The following is a 13,435-nucleotide window of genomic DNA, read 5'->3' on the forward strand; positions in this document are numbered from 1 at the left end:
GCCCGTGGGCCCGCCCCCTGCCAGGCCCTCATCCCCGGCTTCTGCTATTTGTGAGCCTGGCTCCCTCGTTCTCGCATCCTGAGGGAAACGTGGGTCGGTCGTCGCGCACGAATGTGGCTGCGCGTGTTTCTCTCAGGACACCTCCGTTAGCTGTGGCCGAGCTGCCTGCCCCCTTCACTTCTTCAGGGTGCTCGCCCCTCTGGCCCAGCCCGTGTGTTAAGGCTCCAGCTTCTCGGGCACCTCCTCTCTAGAGCCCCCCCTCCCTAGAGCCCCCAACCGGCCGCCGGAGCAGCCCCGAGTAGCCTCCTCCCCTCACAGCCGTCAGCGTCTCCTCTTCAGTCTCTAGTCCCCTCACATGCCATCCGTTTTCCCCAATTGGGAAGGGGCCGGAGAGAAATTTGCCCCTCCACTCCCCTAGAAGACCCCCCCTTGCCAGCCGATGTTTCGAGGTGGGGGTGAGGGGGGCGCTGCGCGAAGGCCTAGCCCCCTTTTGTGCACGTTCAGTGCCCGGCAGTGTCTCCCAGACCAGCAACCCCCGACCCTCCCGTCTCCGCGTCTTAGAGAAGCCAGAATCGCGAGTTATATAATTTCTAGTGTTGCTGTTTCTCCTGCCTGAGGAAACACTTCATCGCGTGGAGGGGTGCGGGACGTTTCTGTGCTCATCTCTCTAAGAATGGGGTGTGGGCAGAGGGGTGGCCGGCGGTAGCTGAGGGATTCCTGGTCTTTTCTGCGAAAGGAAGGTGGGTAGTTTGGAGAGAGAGACTGAGAGAAAAAGGGTGGATGTGGAAGCCACGCAGCCGAACTCTCTCCCATTTAGGAAACCGCGAACCGTTTGCCCAGCTTATGCTCACATGCCTAATACTACTACAGCGTCTCAGAAAACACCTTTGGGGGAAGGTCTGACTTGTCTCGAGCAGTCTCAGTGTTTTTTCCTCGCCGGATAGGGAGCTGCCTGGATGCGAAGAGATGGCATGATTTGACTGACTCCACTGTGAAGAAATCTTCGCCAACTCATCCTGCATCAAGTGCCCATTGAGTAGCACTGTCACTTTAATGTCTCCATGCCAAGGGATTGCTTTCCTTCTTTCCAATCCTCTCGGTTAATACATGGGAGGATCAGAATCAGAGGGGCATTAAGGATCAAGCCTGAGGGGCTTGGAGAGCACAGAAGAAAAAAAAAAAAAATGAAAGTGACAGCAAGCTGGATCCTGTCTCACTGAGGGGGTGAGATCCGGAACTTCGGGTCCAGTAAATAGAAAAGGGCCTTTCAGTCTGGGTTCTACCCCCAGAAAACTGTCCAAACTCACCCCACCTTTTTTAGAGACCATTAAAGAGGTTTTAAAAAGTATTTTGGAGAGGTGAGGGTTTTAAATTTTTCTCTAAAGAATTTGAGGGTCTTTATCATCAACCAGTTCATCTTTGATCATGTGTTGAGTAATGAGACAGCTGTGTAAATTTGTTTTGTGCCTTAATTGAGTTAGTCATTGAACTCCAGAGATATTGCTGCCTAAAGAGGAGTTTTAATAATGTTTTCTATGCTTATAATAATTTTCTTTTTAAGCAGAATAACTATTTTAGAAGCATTGAAAAACTTGAAAAACGCAAAAGCTGTTTTTCTTTAAACTCCTTGGGCACTGTCAAAGTTTGTGGGATAAAATACATCATTTTTTCTTTATTTGGAAGAGAAGACTGCCTGGATTTCAAACAACCAAGAGGTTTGCAACAGTTACCTGGCCCTTGGCCTCCATCCAGCTGGATCAAGTTGAGACCTGAAAAGAGCTCTTGAATCCTGTGGCATTGGAAAGACCCAAGAATGCCAGTCAGGAAGAAAGGTGGGCTATGAGGTTTCCTGTATATGTTTGTCCTTTTTCTTGGTTCTGGTATTTGCAGTTTAAATTGTATTCCATTTGAGAGTAAAGTTTTGCTTGGGGTGTAGTTCTTATAATAATGTCTTTTCTGTGGTGCATCATTCAGTAATACTGTTTTGCTAAAAGAAAGTCACGTAGGGCTGTCCTATTTAATTATAGACATTTGTGGTTTCCAAATCAGGAGGTCTAAATCACCATTTTGTAATGAGCGTAAATTTGATACCATAGTTTGGGACTTTCTTTCACTTGTTTTCTTAGCTTGTTAAAGATGACTTTTACATGGTCTTTAAAAAAGAAACATGCACAGTGCAGCTCTTCTTTATGGCTTAAATATTTATCAGGTGAATTACATAGTTGTAAAAGGTAACAAAGTTGCTTGCAGTGTACACAATTGTAGATTATCTTTTGATTAAGAATAGATTTTATGTTTGGATTTACTCTGGTGTAAGTCTTCCCTTTTGTGGTAAATCACAACTTTGGTAACTGCTGTGTATACATTATCCAATAACATTACTGGCAAATTTCCCAAATGAGGTAAACACTGGACTCCTCCCCCACCAGTTGATCAAGATCTGGTGAGTTAGTGAAGTATCATATATACACCTTGGGATTCTCTTTAGCCTAGATCTACCCCAGGTGAACCTTATTTCTAAGGATCCTTGTGAACCTAGTTTTTTTTTTTTTTTTTTTTAATGTGGTATAGAAGACCAAATCGATTATAAAATAGTTTATTTTTTTTTAAAGAGTTTTAAACTAAAATTTGTATCAACACTTTTGAACTCCACTGTAGTAGACTAGTGTAGATCCAAATGTTGACCGGTTATGGGAGTTCCTGCAGTCTAAAACTAAAGCTTAGGATGAAGGTTAAGGTACAACCTGGCTCTGTATGATGCTTAATCATACCTGTGGATTTGGAAGGTGCACTGAGGAAACTTACAATCAGAGTCTTTATCCAACTGGTGTCGTCTTCTGGAGATGGGTAATGATATATAATACCTGTGAAACACCTAGACATCTAGTACACTGGGATTTTAAGACTGGGCTTGTTTCCTCCTCCTGCTCTCCTCCATAATTACTGAGAGAAATAAACTCTCCATGAAGTTTTGGAGCTACTTTTGCCCAGACCTAACATCATTGGTTTATTTGGAACAAGGATGGTTTGGGAAATATAGCCAATAAATGGTATGTCTCTTTGACTTATTTGGCATGCAGGGTATTTTTATTCTTTCTACCATTTATTGTTCTGTAGTTAGTATTCCTTTTGGATTTGTTTTAAACTAGTAATTGAATTAAACACTGTGTGTGTGTGTGTGGTGTGTATGTGTGGTATGTATGTGTGCGTGTGTGGTGTGTGTGTGGAGAATGAGGGGGTGAAAAGGTATCTGGGAAGAGAGATGAAGAAGGGCACTGATGTTCTAGGTAAAACTTAACTAATCAGGGTGAACTTAAGGTCTAAACCCAGCAGACTGAGGTTGTTAAAAGTTCCTACCTTTAAAAGAAGTTATAAAAATTGCTGATACATTATTGAAAACTGTACTTTAGGAGAAATAATTTATTTCCTTCCTCCTCCTCTCTTCTTTCCTCCCTTTCTCTTCTCTTAAAACTGTTAGTACTAAGATATATATTTTAAATATTATAGACCACTAACCAAACAAGTTGCGACATGTACATTATATTTTTAATTAGCTAAGCTTACTGTCTGTACTGTTCTATAACATACGTAAAACAAATACTTGAAAGTATAACCTAGATTTATTCTGCAGGGAGCACAGTCCTCTGTCATCTTAAATCTTTTTTTCTTTCTTCATTGTTGTTGCATGTAGCTAGGATGGAAGAGTTGGCTTCATGTAATTTTAAGCAATAACTATCCTCATAGAACCATGTTTATACATTGTTGAATATATTCTCACTACAATAAGAAAATTTCATAAGACAGATTTCTCGCTTGTGAAACATTTTGTATGTTATTGTGAAAGTAGAGAGTGGTTTCTCTGATTGGTAACGTGAACCATGGTGGGAAGTGGGAATGGGTGTGACATCTCACTAAGTACATTTTTCTTTTCTTTTTTTGCTGTTCCCTGACCAGGGATTGGACCCATGCCCCTGCAGTAGAAGCATTCTTAACTCCTGGGCCACCAGGGAAGCCCCTAAGTACATTTCTAGCTGCTATTCTTGACTGTTCTTAGATAAGCCAAAGCTACTGTATCTCAAATCCCTATATTCACTGCTAGTTTGTTTTATGACATTACTTAACTACATCTTCCACTCACTTGCTTCACATTTTTATAGATTTCAGTTTTATCAACAGAACATGTCATTTCTTCTTCAGAGATATTTTTCTCCCAACAGTTGCTTTTCATTCAGAATTCTTTTTTCTATAGTAGTAATTTGATTTGCTCCCAGCTAAGCCTTTTTGATATCTTTGACCTGTTTTAAATTCTGAAAATTCAGGGTTGATCCAAGATAAGTTGTATCAGCATTCTCTGATATGATGCAAGATCATGATGTATAGTAAGGGGCTATTTCAGCAAGACTTATGAATTGATCTGATTTCACGTTAGATTGATGCAAGAAATAAAAGTTAATGATAGCTGTGTTATCCCCTGTGCTTTTTGCAGAAAGCTGCTTTTTTAATGATAACATATGTTTCAACAGAATTTTTTAGTACATTGCAGTGCATTTTTTGAGCAATATTTTTGTTCCCTTTATTGTCATTAAACGTGGGGGAAAAAATCAGTGCTTTTAATACTTTGAGACCGATGCTTATTTCATTTCTCTGTTTTTAAAATATTGTGCTATTCTGTGCTTCTTTTAAATTGGTATAGAAGTCTATCTGATGTTATTAATATACGTGACATTTTATTTCCTTTGACTTCTTCTTTTGCAACTGTTCTTAGTGATGTAATGGAGTATGTATACTATCTAATGAAACTTAAACATGATCATTTTCATAACTCATTGTTTAGAGATTGTTCTTTTTAAAGGAAGTTGAAGAATGTTGTGTAATTGGAATCCCCAGAGATGATATTGCCATGTAGCATGCCATGTATCATTCTTGAAATTGAGATTGTTGTTTCCTGGGCTTACACTCTTTCCTATTGGTTGACTGTATACTTCATAAAAGTGTCATTTCTGTTTTTCTTCTTTCCCCTCCTCCTGGGAAGGAAACTTATAACTCTTAAGTTTATTGTTTCCTTAGTTAAAGTTTTCTTACTTGTTTCCTGCACTTTGTGGCTTAACTTTGTTTTTGTAGGATCTCACTATTTTATATTTGCCTTTCATTATCTGGGTATGGACTTCCCTGGTAGTTCAGTGGTAAAGAATCTGCCTGCCAATGCCAGAGACGGGGGTTTGATCCCTGGGTCAGGAATATCCCTTGGAGAAGGAAATGACAACCCACTCCAGGATTCTTGCCTGGGAAAGCCCATGGACAGAGGAGCCTGGTGGGCTACAGTCCATGGGGTCGCAAAAGAGTTGGACATGACTTAGCAACTAAACAACAATGATAATCTGGGCATACTCTTTTTCTATCTCTAGCTTTTCTTCAATTATTAAAATAATTTCATTTGATTCTCTAAAAAGGGGAAAATATGTAACTAAATTTATTGGCTGTGAGTAGCTATTTTATCCCTTTTGTATATACTTCACCAAGTTTTTGTTTGGATTTTTGTGTTTGCCATACCAGGGTTATTATCCAGATGATTTATTCCATTTCAGAAAAACTTGTTTTTTCTTTTTCCAAGCTAGTAGAATTCAAGAATTAAGCCCCAAATCTTCCCAGAGAGGGATGGGAAAAGGCAGTTTTCAGACTTTTGTAATTTCTGTAAATTAAAATAAGATAACTTCCTAAAGATTTTCTTAAATTTGAAATCCTTCAAAAGGGTCATCTTGACCTTGGTTAAAAGAGTTATTAAAAGTCATGAAGCCACAGACTCCTGATGTTGGAAAATAATTATCAATCCAGGAGGCATCTTGGAATGATAAGAGATCATTCTGGAGAGAAAAATAGAAGAATATTCTTTGTATTAAAGTACTCATTGAGAGTATGTTATGAAGCAAACAGTAGGCATCATTCTAAAATTATTGTTAATTGAATTTATTTTGTAGTTCTTATGTATAGGGAAAGTTGCAAATGATATGCTAATAAATTGATAATATACACTATTTGAACTGTTAGGTTTTTGGGAAACTGTCCAAGTGCTCCATTCATGATAGAATATTTGATCTTTCTTTTAGGCCTTTGATTGGTTACATCTTTGGATAGAAAAGTCTAGTCAATGAGAAGATGTACACAAAATATTGGACTTTTAAAACATTGAATTCACATGTTTCACTCATTTATGCCTTTGCCAAACAATTAATTCCTCACTCTTCTATAACAATACATTCCGTAAACTGTAAGAATATTCTTTCCTCTTTCTTAATTATATACTCTCATTATATTCTCTTATTTCTTAATATTTACCATGTAGCCACACAAGTGGCTACAAAACAGATATGTTTTTAGTATAATGCTGAGGTGCATAAAATCTTTTTTTTTTTTTTTTTTTAAACTGGGGCAAGAGGACGTGTCCCCCAGCTATAATTCCTGCTCAGGAGTTTGTAGCAGTCAAGGCACGAGGGCTCTGTATCCTCAATGTAGGTTGCTTTGTCAGCAAAGGATCATGAGTTTTACCGCAGTCATTCTGAATTCCAGGTAGTAAGCTTTCTGCATAGGTTTAGTTTTTAGTTTTTCAAAGCTATTTCAAGAATTATGGCCCAGTCACCTCCATTATGAAACATTTCTCCTGACCTCATTTGTTTTAGGATTGAAGATTCAAGTGGAAATGATGTATTATAAAGTAGAAAATCCTGTGAAAATAAATTATTAAGTTAAAACTTCCAAAGATTATGAGTAAGATTGTGTATCTTATTTCTCCTGATGGCACATCTTACCAGCCATTAAGGCCCTAGGTCTGTTAGCACAAGGCTCTGAGGGGTCTGTAGAGTATCTGTCATTTTGAAGAGCTGTGACATCTTTCTCATTAAATGTGTGGTGAGACCTGAAATAAGCCTGTTAAGTCGTGTTCTATTTAAAATTCCATATAGATAATAAACTAAAAATTTATTTTAGAAGGTAAACTTGTGTACATATTTAAGGAAATAGCTTTCCTTCCATTTAATTATTCAATCATTTATCCATTCAACGGAGATTTATTGAGTGCCTGTTAATAGGCACAGGCACTGTGCTAGGTGTATGTTTTGCAGTGGCAAACAGTATTCAGTCTGACTTTATGATGCTTAAAATTTATTAGGGGACAGATAGGGAAAGAGGCAATTTCAGTGTTGTGTTTCATGTTCATTTCTTTGAACCATGTCCTCCATCATCATCAGTTGCAGTGATGTGGGAGAAACCTAGACCTGGCTCAGAAGACCTGGCTTCCAGAAGAAGGGACAAGATTAGATAATCATTGACCAGGACTCTTATTCTGTAGATTTAGGTGTGTAAGAAATATCTTCATTTTCCACAGTTCAGCTTTGTTTCTGACTTGTAATTCCTAAGTTATGGGCAGAATCACTCCAATCCATTTTGAGGTTTTCTGTCTTTCCTGGGGTTATGGTAGGGCTCCATCTGGCACGGGGTCTACTCTGGTCATTGATCATCTGAGTGTAACAGTTTACCTCTGAGTCATGAGTTGTTTTGTCTAGATAGTTCTTTCTTGTCTAGCTACAATTGCTACTTCCAAGACATGGATTTAACATTCCCCACCCCTCCCCAGCCCCCACAGAATTTCTGTGTTTCTGTTTGCCTAGCTGCATAATGTTGCTTTTCCTCTCTGGGGTCTTTCTGCCTCTCAGGCAGTGCTGCCAGGAAATAGCCTAGACACCTGCGGCCTTGGGTTCCAAAAACTTCTCTTAGTTTTCAGCTGAGAAAATCTTTTCCTAGACTGGGGAGGGGCTGGAAGATGTTCCTCTCTCTGCATGTACCTGAGAATCTCTCTTTGATCTTTGAAACAAACTCTTTTATTCAGAGGGTTTAGGCTTTTGGAAAGCAAAACTGGAATAACTAAAATTCCTTCAATTTTCTGTCCTAGTACATACCTCTCCTGAGGCAATACAATAAAAAATCAGTTACCAGCTTGAAGGAAAAGAAAGGAAATGGGAACATGTAGAGAGAGAAAAAACTAAGATCTCAAAGTACCAATCTCCCATGTGTGCTTCTTCACATGCCGCCTTATGACAGTGCCACCAGGTGACCTTGTGAAAATCATATAATCTTTCTGAACTTCAGTTTCCTTTTCTGAAACAACATTAGTAATACATTGTTTCTTTTCCTCATCAAATAAGATAATGTATATGAACTTTATTTTTATAAAATAAAGTTAGTGATAGAATTAGGACAGGAAGTTTATCCATTGTTCTTTGCACTGTATGAGTGCGGTGTTCTTAGATCCACTGAATGGTGTCATGGTGCAGGGGAGGAGAGCCCTGGGAGTGGAGGAGAGCCCTGGGAGTGGAGAGCCCTGGGATGGAATCCTACCTTTTCCATCAGCTGGATATGTTATCTAAAAATCAACAGGTTGAGCTTCAAACTTCTCATCTTAAGTTATAACTGCCACAAATAATACCCAAGGGGCTTCCCAGATGATGCAGTGGTAAAGACTCTGTCTGTCAATGCAGAGATGCAAGCAACATGGATTTGATCACTGGGTTGGGACGATCCCCTGAAAAAGGAAATGGCAGCTCACTCCAGTGTTTTTGCCTGGAAAATTCCATGGACAGAGGAGCCTGGGGAGCTGCAGTTCATGGGGTCGCAAAGTCAGACATGACTGAGCAACTGAACACACACATAGTAATACTCAACTCTTAGGATTCTTGAGATAATCAAATAAAGATACCTAGCCCATGTGAAAATTGTTTTGAGAATAGGGAAGTGCTACAGATGCTTTTTTGAATTGCATCCAAGTACTGCATTTTGGACTCTCTTATTGACCATGATGGCTACTCCATTTCTTCTAAGGGATTCCTGCTCACGGTAGTAGATATAATGGTCATCTGAGTTAAATTCACCCATTCCAGTCCATTTTAGTTCATTGATTTCTAGAATGTTGATGTTCACTCTTGCCTTCTCCTGTTTGACCACTTCCAATTTGCCTTGATTCATGGACCTAACATTCCAGGTTCCTATGCAATATTGTTCTTTACAGCATCGGACCTTGCTTCTATCACCAGTCACATCCACAACTGGGTATTGTTTTTGCTTTGGCTTCATCCCTTCATTCTTTCTGAAGTTATTTTTCCACTGATCCCCTGTAGCATATTGGGCACCTACCAACCTGGGGAGTTCCTCTTTCAGTATCCTATCATTTTGCCTTTTCATACTGTTCATGGGGTTCTCAAGGCAAGAATACTGAAGTGGTTTGCCATTCCCTTCTCCAGTGGACCACATTCTGTCAGACCTCTCCACCATGACCCGTCCACCTTGGGTGGCCCCCCATGGCATGGCTTAGTTTCATTGAGTTAGACAAGGCTGTGGCCTATGTGATCAGATTGGCTAGTTTTCTGTGATTATGGTTTCAGTGTGTCTGCCCTCTGATGTCTCTCGCAACACCTACCATCTTACTTGGGTTTCTCTTACCTTGGACCTGGGGTATCTCTTCACAGCTGCTCCAGCAAAGCGCAGCTGTTGCTCCTTACCTTGGGCGAGTCGCCCATCCTGACCTTGAACATGGAGTAGCTCCTCTCGGCCTTCATGTGCCTGCACAGCTGCCACTCCTTGGACATGGAGTTGCTCCTCTCAGCTGTCGCCCCTGACCTCAGATGTGGGGTAGCTCCTCTGTTCATTTCCAAGGCAAACCATTCAATATCACGGTAATCCAAGCCTATGCCCCAAACAGTAACTCTGAAGAAGCTGAAGTTGAACTGTTCTATGAAGACCTAGAAGACCTTTTAGAACTAACACCCGAAAAAGATGTCCTTTTCATTATAGGGGACTGGAATACAAAAGTAGGAAGTCAAGAAACACCTGGAGTAATAGGCAAATTTGGCCTTGGAATATGGAATGAAGCAGGGCAAAGGCTAATAGAGTTTTGCCAAGAGAACACACTGATCATAGCAAATACCCTCTTCCAACAACACAAGAGAAAACTCTACACATGGACATCACCAGATGGTCAATACTGAAATCAGATTGATTATATTCTTTGCAGCCAAAGATGGAGAAGCTCTATACAGTCTGCAAAAACAAGACTGGGAGCTGACTGTTGCTTAGATCATGAACTCCTTATTGCCAAATTCAGACTCAAATTAAGGAAAGTAGGGAAAACCACTAGACCATTCAGGTATGACCTAAATCAAATCCCTTATGATTATACAGTGGAAATGAGAAATAGATTTAAGGGACTAGATCTGATAGAGTGCCTGATGAACTATGGACTGAGGTTCGTGACATTGTACAGGAGACAGGGATCAAGACCATCCCCATGGAAAAGAAATGCAAAAAAGCAAAATGGCTGTCTGAGGAGGCCTTACAAATAGCTGTGAAAAGAAGAGAAGCGAAAAACAATACCCAGTTGTGGATGTGACTGGTGATAGACGCAAGGTCCAATGCTGTAAAGAGCAATATTGCATAGGAACCTGGAATGTTAGGTCCATGAATCAAGGCAAATTGGAAGTGGTCAAACAGGAGATGGCAAGAGTGAACATCAACATTCTAGAAGGAGAAAAGGAAAGATATAAGCATCTGAATGCAGAGTTCCAAAGAATAGCAAGAAGAGATAAGAAAGCCTTCCTCAGTGATCAATGCAAAGAAATAGAGGAAAACAACAGAATGGGAAAGACTAGAGATCTCTTCAAGAAAATTAGAGATACCAAGGGAACATTTCATGCAAAGATGGGCTCGATAAAGGACAGAAATGGTATGGGCCTAACAGAAGCAGAAGATATTAAGAAGAGGTGGCAAGAATACACAGAAGAACTGTACAAGAAAGATCTTCACGACCCAGATAATCACGATGCTGTGATCACTCACCTAGAGCCAGACATCCTGGAATGTGAAGTCAAGTGGGCCTTAGAAAGCATCACTATGAACAAAGCTAGTGGAAGTGATCGAATTCCAGTTGAGCTATTTCAAATCCTGAAAGATGATCCTGTGAAAGTGCCAGCAAATTTGGAAAACTCAGCAGTGGCCACAGGACTGGAAAAGGTCAGTTTTCATTCCAATCCCAAAGAAAGGCAATGCCAAAGAATGCTCAAACCACTGCACAATTGCACTCATCTCACACGCTAGTAAAGTAATGCTCAAAATTCTCCAAGCCAGGCTTCAGCAATATGTGAAGCGTGAACTTCCAGATGTTCAAGCTGGTTTTAGAAAAGGCAGAGGAACCCGAGATCAAATTGCCAACATCTGCTGGATCATAGAAAAAGCAAGAGAGTTCCAGAAAAACATCTATTTCTGCTTTATTGACTATGCCAAAGCTTTTGACTGTGTGGATCACAATAAACTGTGGAAAATTCTGAAAGAGATGAGAATACCAGACCACCTGACTTGCCTCTTGAGGAACCTATATGCAGGTCAGGAAGCAACAGTTAGAACTGGACATGGAACAACAGACTGGTTCCAAATAGGAAAAGGAGTATGTCAAGGCTGTATATTGTCACCCTGCTTATTTAACTTACATGGAGAGTACATCATGAGATACTCTGGGCTGAAGAAGCACAAGCTGGAATCAAGATTGCCGGGAGAAATATCAATAACCTCAGGTATGCAGATGACACCACCCTTATGGCAGAAAGTGAAGAGGAACTAAAAAGCCTCTTGATGAAAGTGAAAGAGGAAAGTGAAGAAGTTGACTTAAAGCTCAACATTCAGAAAACTAAGATCATGGCATCTCGTCCCATCACTTCATGGGAAATAGATGGGGAGACAGTGACAGACTTAATTTTTGGCGGGGGGTGGGGGAGGGGGCTCCAAAATCACTGCAGATGGTGATTGCAGCCATGAAATTAAAAGACGCTTACTCCTTGGAAGGAAAGTTATGACCAACCTAGATAGCATATTCAGAAGCAGAGACATTACTTTGCCAACAAAGGTCTGTCTAGTCAAGGCTATGGTTTTTCCAGTGGCCATTATGGATGTGAGAATTAGACTGTGAAGAAAGCGGAGTGCCGAAGAATTGATGCTTTTGAACTGTGGTGTTGGAGAAGACTCTTGAGAGTCCCTTGGACTGCAAGGAGATCCAACCAGTCCATCCTAAAGGAGATCAGTCCTGGGTGTTCATTGAAAGGACTGATGCTGAAGCTGAAACTCCAATACTTTGGCCACCTCCTGCAAAGAGCTGACTCATTTGAAAAGATCCTGATGCTGGGAGGGATTGGGGGCCAGAGGAGAAGGGAACGACAGAGGATGAGATGGCTGGATGGCATCACTGACTCGATGGGCATGAGTTTGGGTAAACTCCAGGAGTCAGTGATGGACAGGGAGGCCTGGCGTGCTGTGATTCATGGGATTGCAAAGAGTTGTGCAAAGAGTTGGACACAACTGAGCAACTGAACTGACTGACAGATGCTTAGCAGGATACCTTTTCTTTTTGTTACAAGGAAGAGGAAAACTGTGTTCAGAGTCAGAATCTCTTTCCATCAGTTGTCTGAGTCCAGCTCCTGGTCAGCTCCTGGAATAAGCCTGCCCAGATGTGGCAGGTACACATCTGGTTACAGCAAAGAAGTGCCACAATATGCTTTCTACTTTTTGATAGACTAGGATGATGTTCTTATGAGTTATTTCTTCTCTTTCAATGTTACTAATTTAAACCATTCAATATTTACTAAATGATTGCAGTATTTTGATCTGCATTAAGTCTGGCCATACATTTTCCCCACAATTTAAGCTCCAAGTTTTTTCTTTTTTTTTTTTTTTCATCTTTTTTTCCCCTAGTGTGTTACAACTGGAACAAGGCATTTTTTAGTATTCCGCTGAAGATGCAGTTTGCTGTCTTTTCTATTTGTTACTATTTTAAGCATATACTTTTCTCATTTTCTCTTCAGTAATTCTATAGAAAAGCTGAAAGAATGACTTATCTGAAAGGTGGCAACATAAATTCACCATTTTAGTTTAATACCTTTTTGTGGCAGTAGGGGAGAGTCTCATCAATAGATGCCTGTTGAAGTATATTTAAAAAGTTTAAGGGGGAGAAGTAAAGTATAATTACAGAAAATTACAGAAAAAAGGACAATTACAGGAAAAAGAAATACTGTGATCCTTTCCCAGTAAGCTGAATTTCAGTATGGCATAATACTTAAAAGTATGGGCTTTGGTGCCAGATGGACCATGGTTTGCGTCGTGGTTCCAGCACTTACTGGTTGTGTCACCTTGGAAGAAATGAAGTTACTTCATTTCTCAGTTTGTTTCCTCATTTGAGGAATGTGTATTTCTTGGGGTACTTGGGAGGATTAAATAAAGTGATCTATGCAGAATACTTAGCATTACTCAACAGCTAATTTTATTAGTTATAAAATGATACCTTTGTTTTTATCACCTTGGGCTTTATATTTTAATATTAAAGCATCTTTTTAAAGGCCTAGTATCAGCA

General features: G+C 40.1%; 1 protein-coding gene across 13 annotated transcripts in view; it reads left to right on the plus strand.

Annotated features, from left to right (window-relative positions):
• The first annotated feature begins 89 nt into the window (after positions 1-89).
• Positions 90-13,435, plus strand: part of DLG2 (discs large MAGUK scaffold protein 2) — a 2,352,634-nt gene continuing 2,339,288 nt past the window's right edge. For 8 of the 13 annotated variants that reach the window (XM_045165931.1, XM_045165932.1, XM_045165935.1 and 5 more), the window contains exon 1: positions 225-1,832. In XM_045165931.1, the coding sequence (XP_045021866.1) occupies positions 1,814-1,832 (19 nt within the window). In that variant the 5' untranslated portion in view covers positions 225-1,813. Of the gene's footprint in view, positions 1,833-13,435 lie in introns of all 13 variants that reach the window. The other 5 variants (XM_045165939.1, XM_045165929.1, XM_045165926.1 and 2 more) reach the window with 4 other exon arrangements.

Source organism: Bubalus bubalis, chromosome 5 (genome assembly GCF_019923935.1).
Source record: "Bubalus bubalis isolate 160015118507 breed Murrah chromosome 5, NDDB_SH_1, whole genome shotgun sequence".
In the NCBI taxonomy this organism is placed as follows: domain Eukaryota; kingdom Metazoa; phylum Chordata; class Mammalia; order Artiodactyla; family Bovidae; genus Bubalus; species Bubalus bubalis.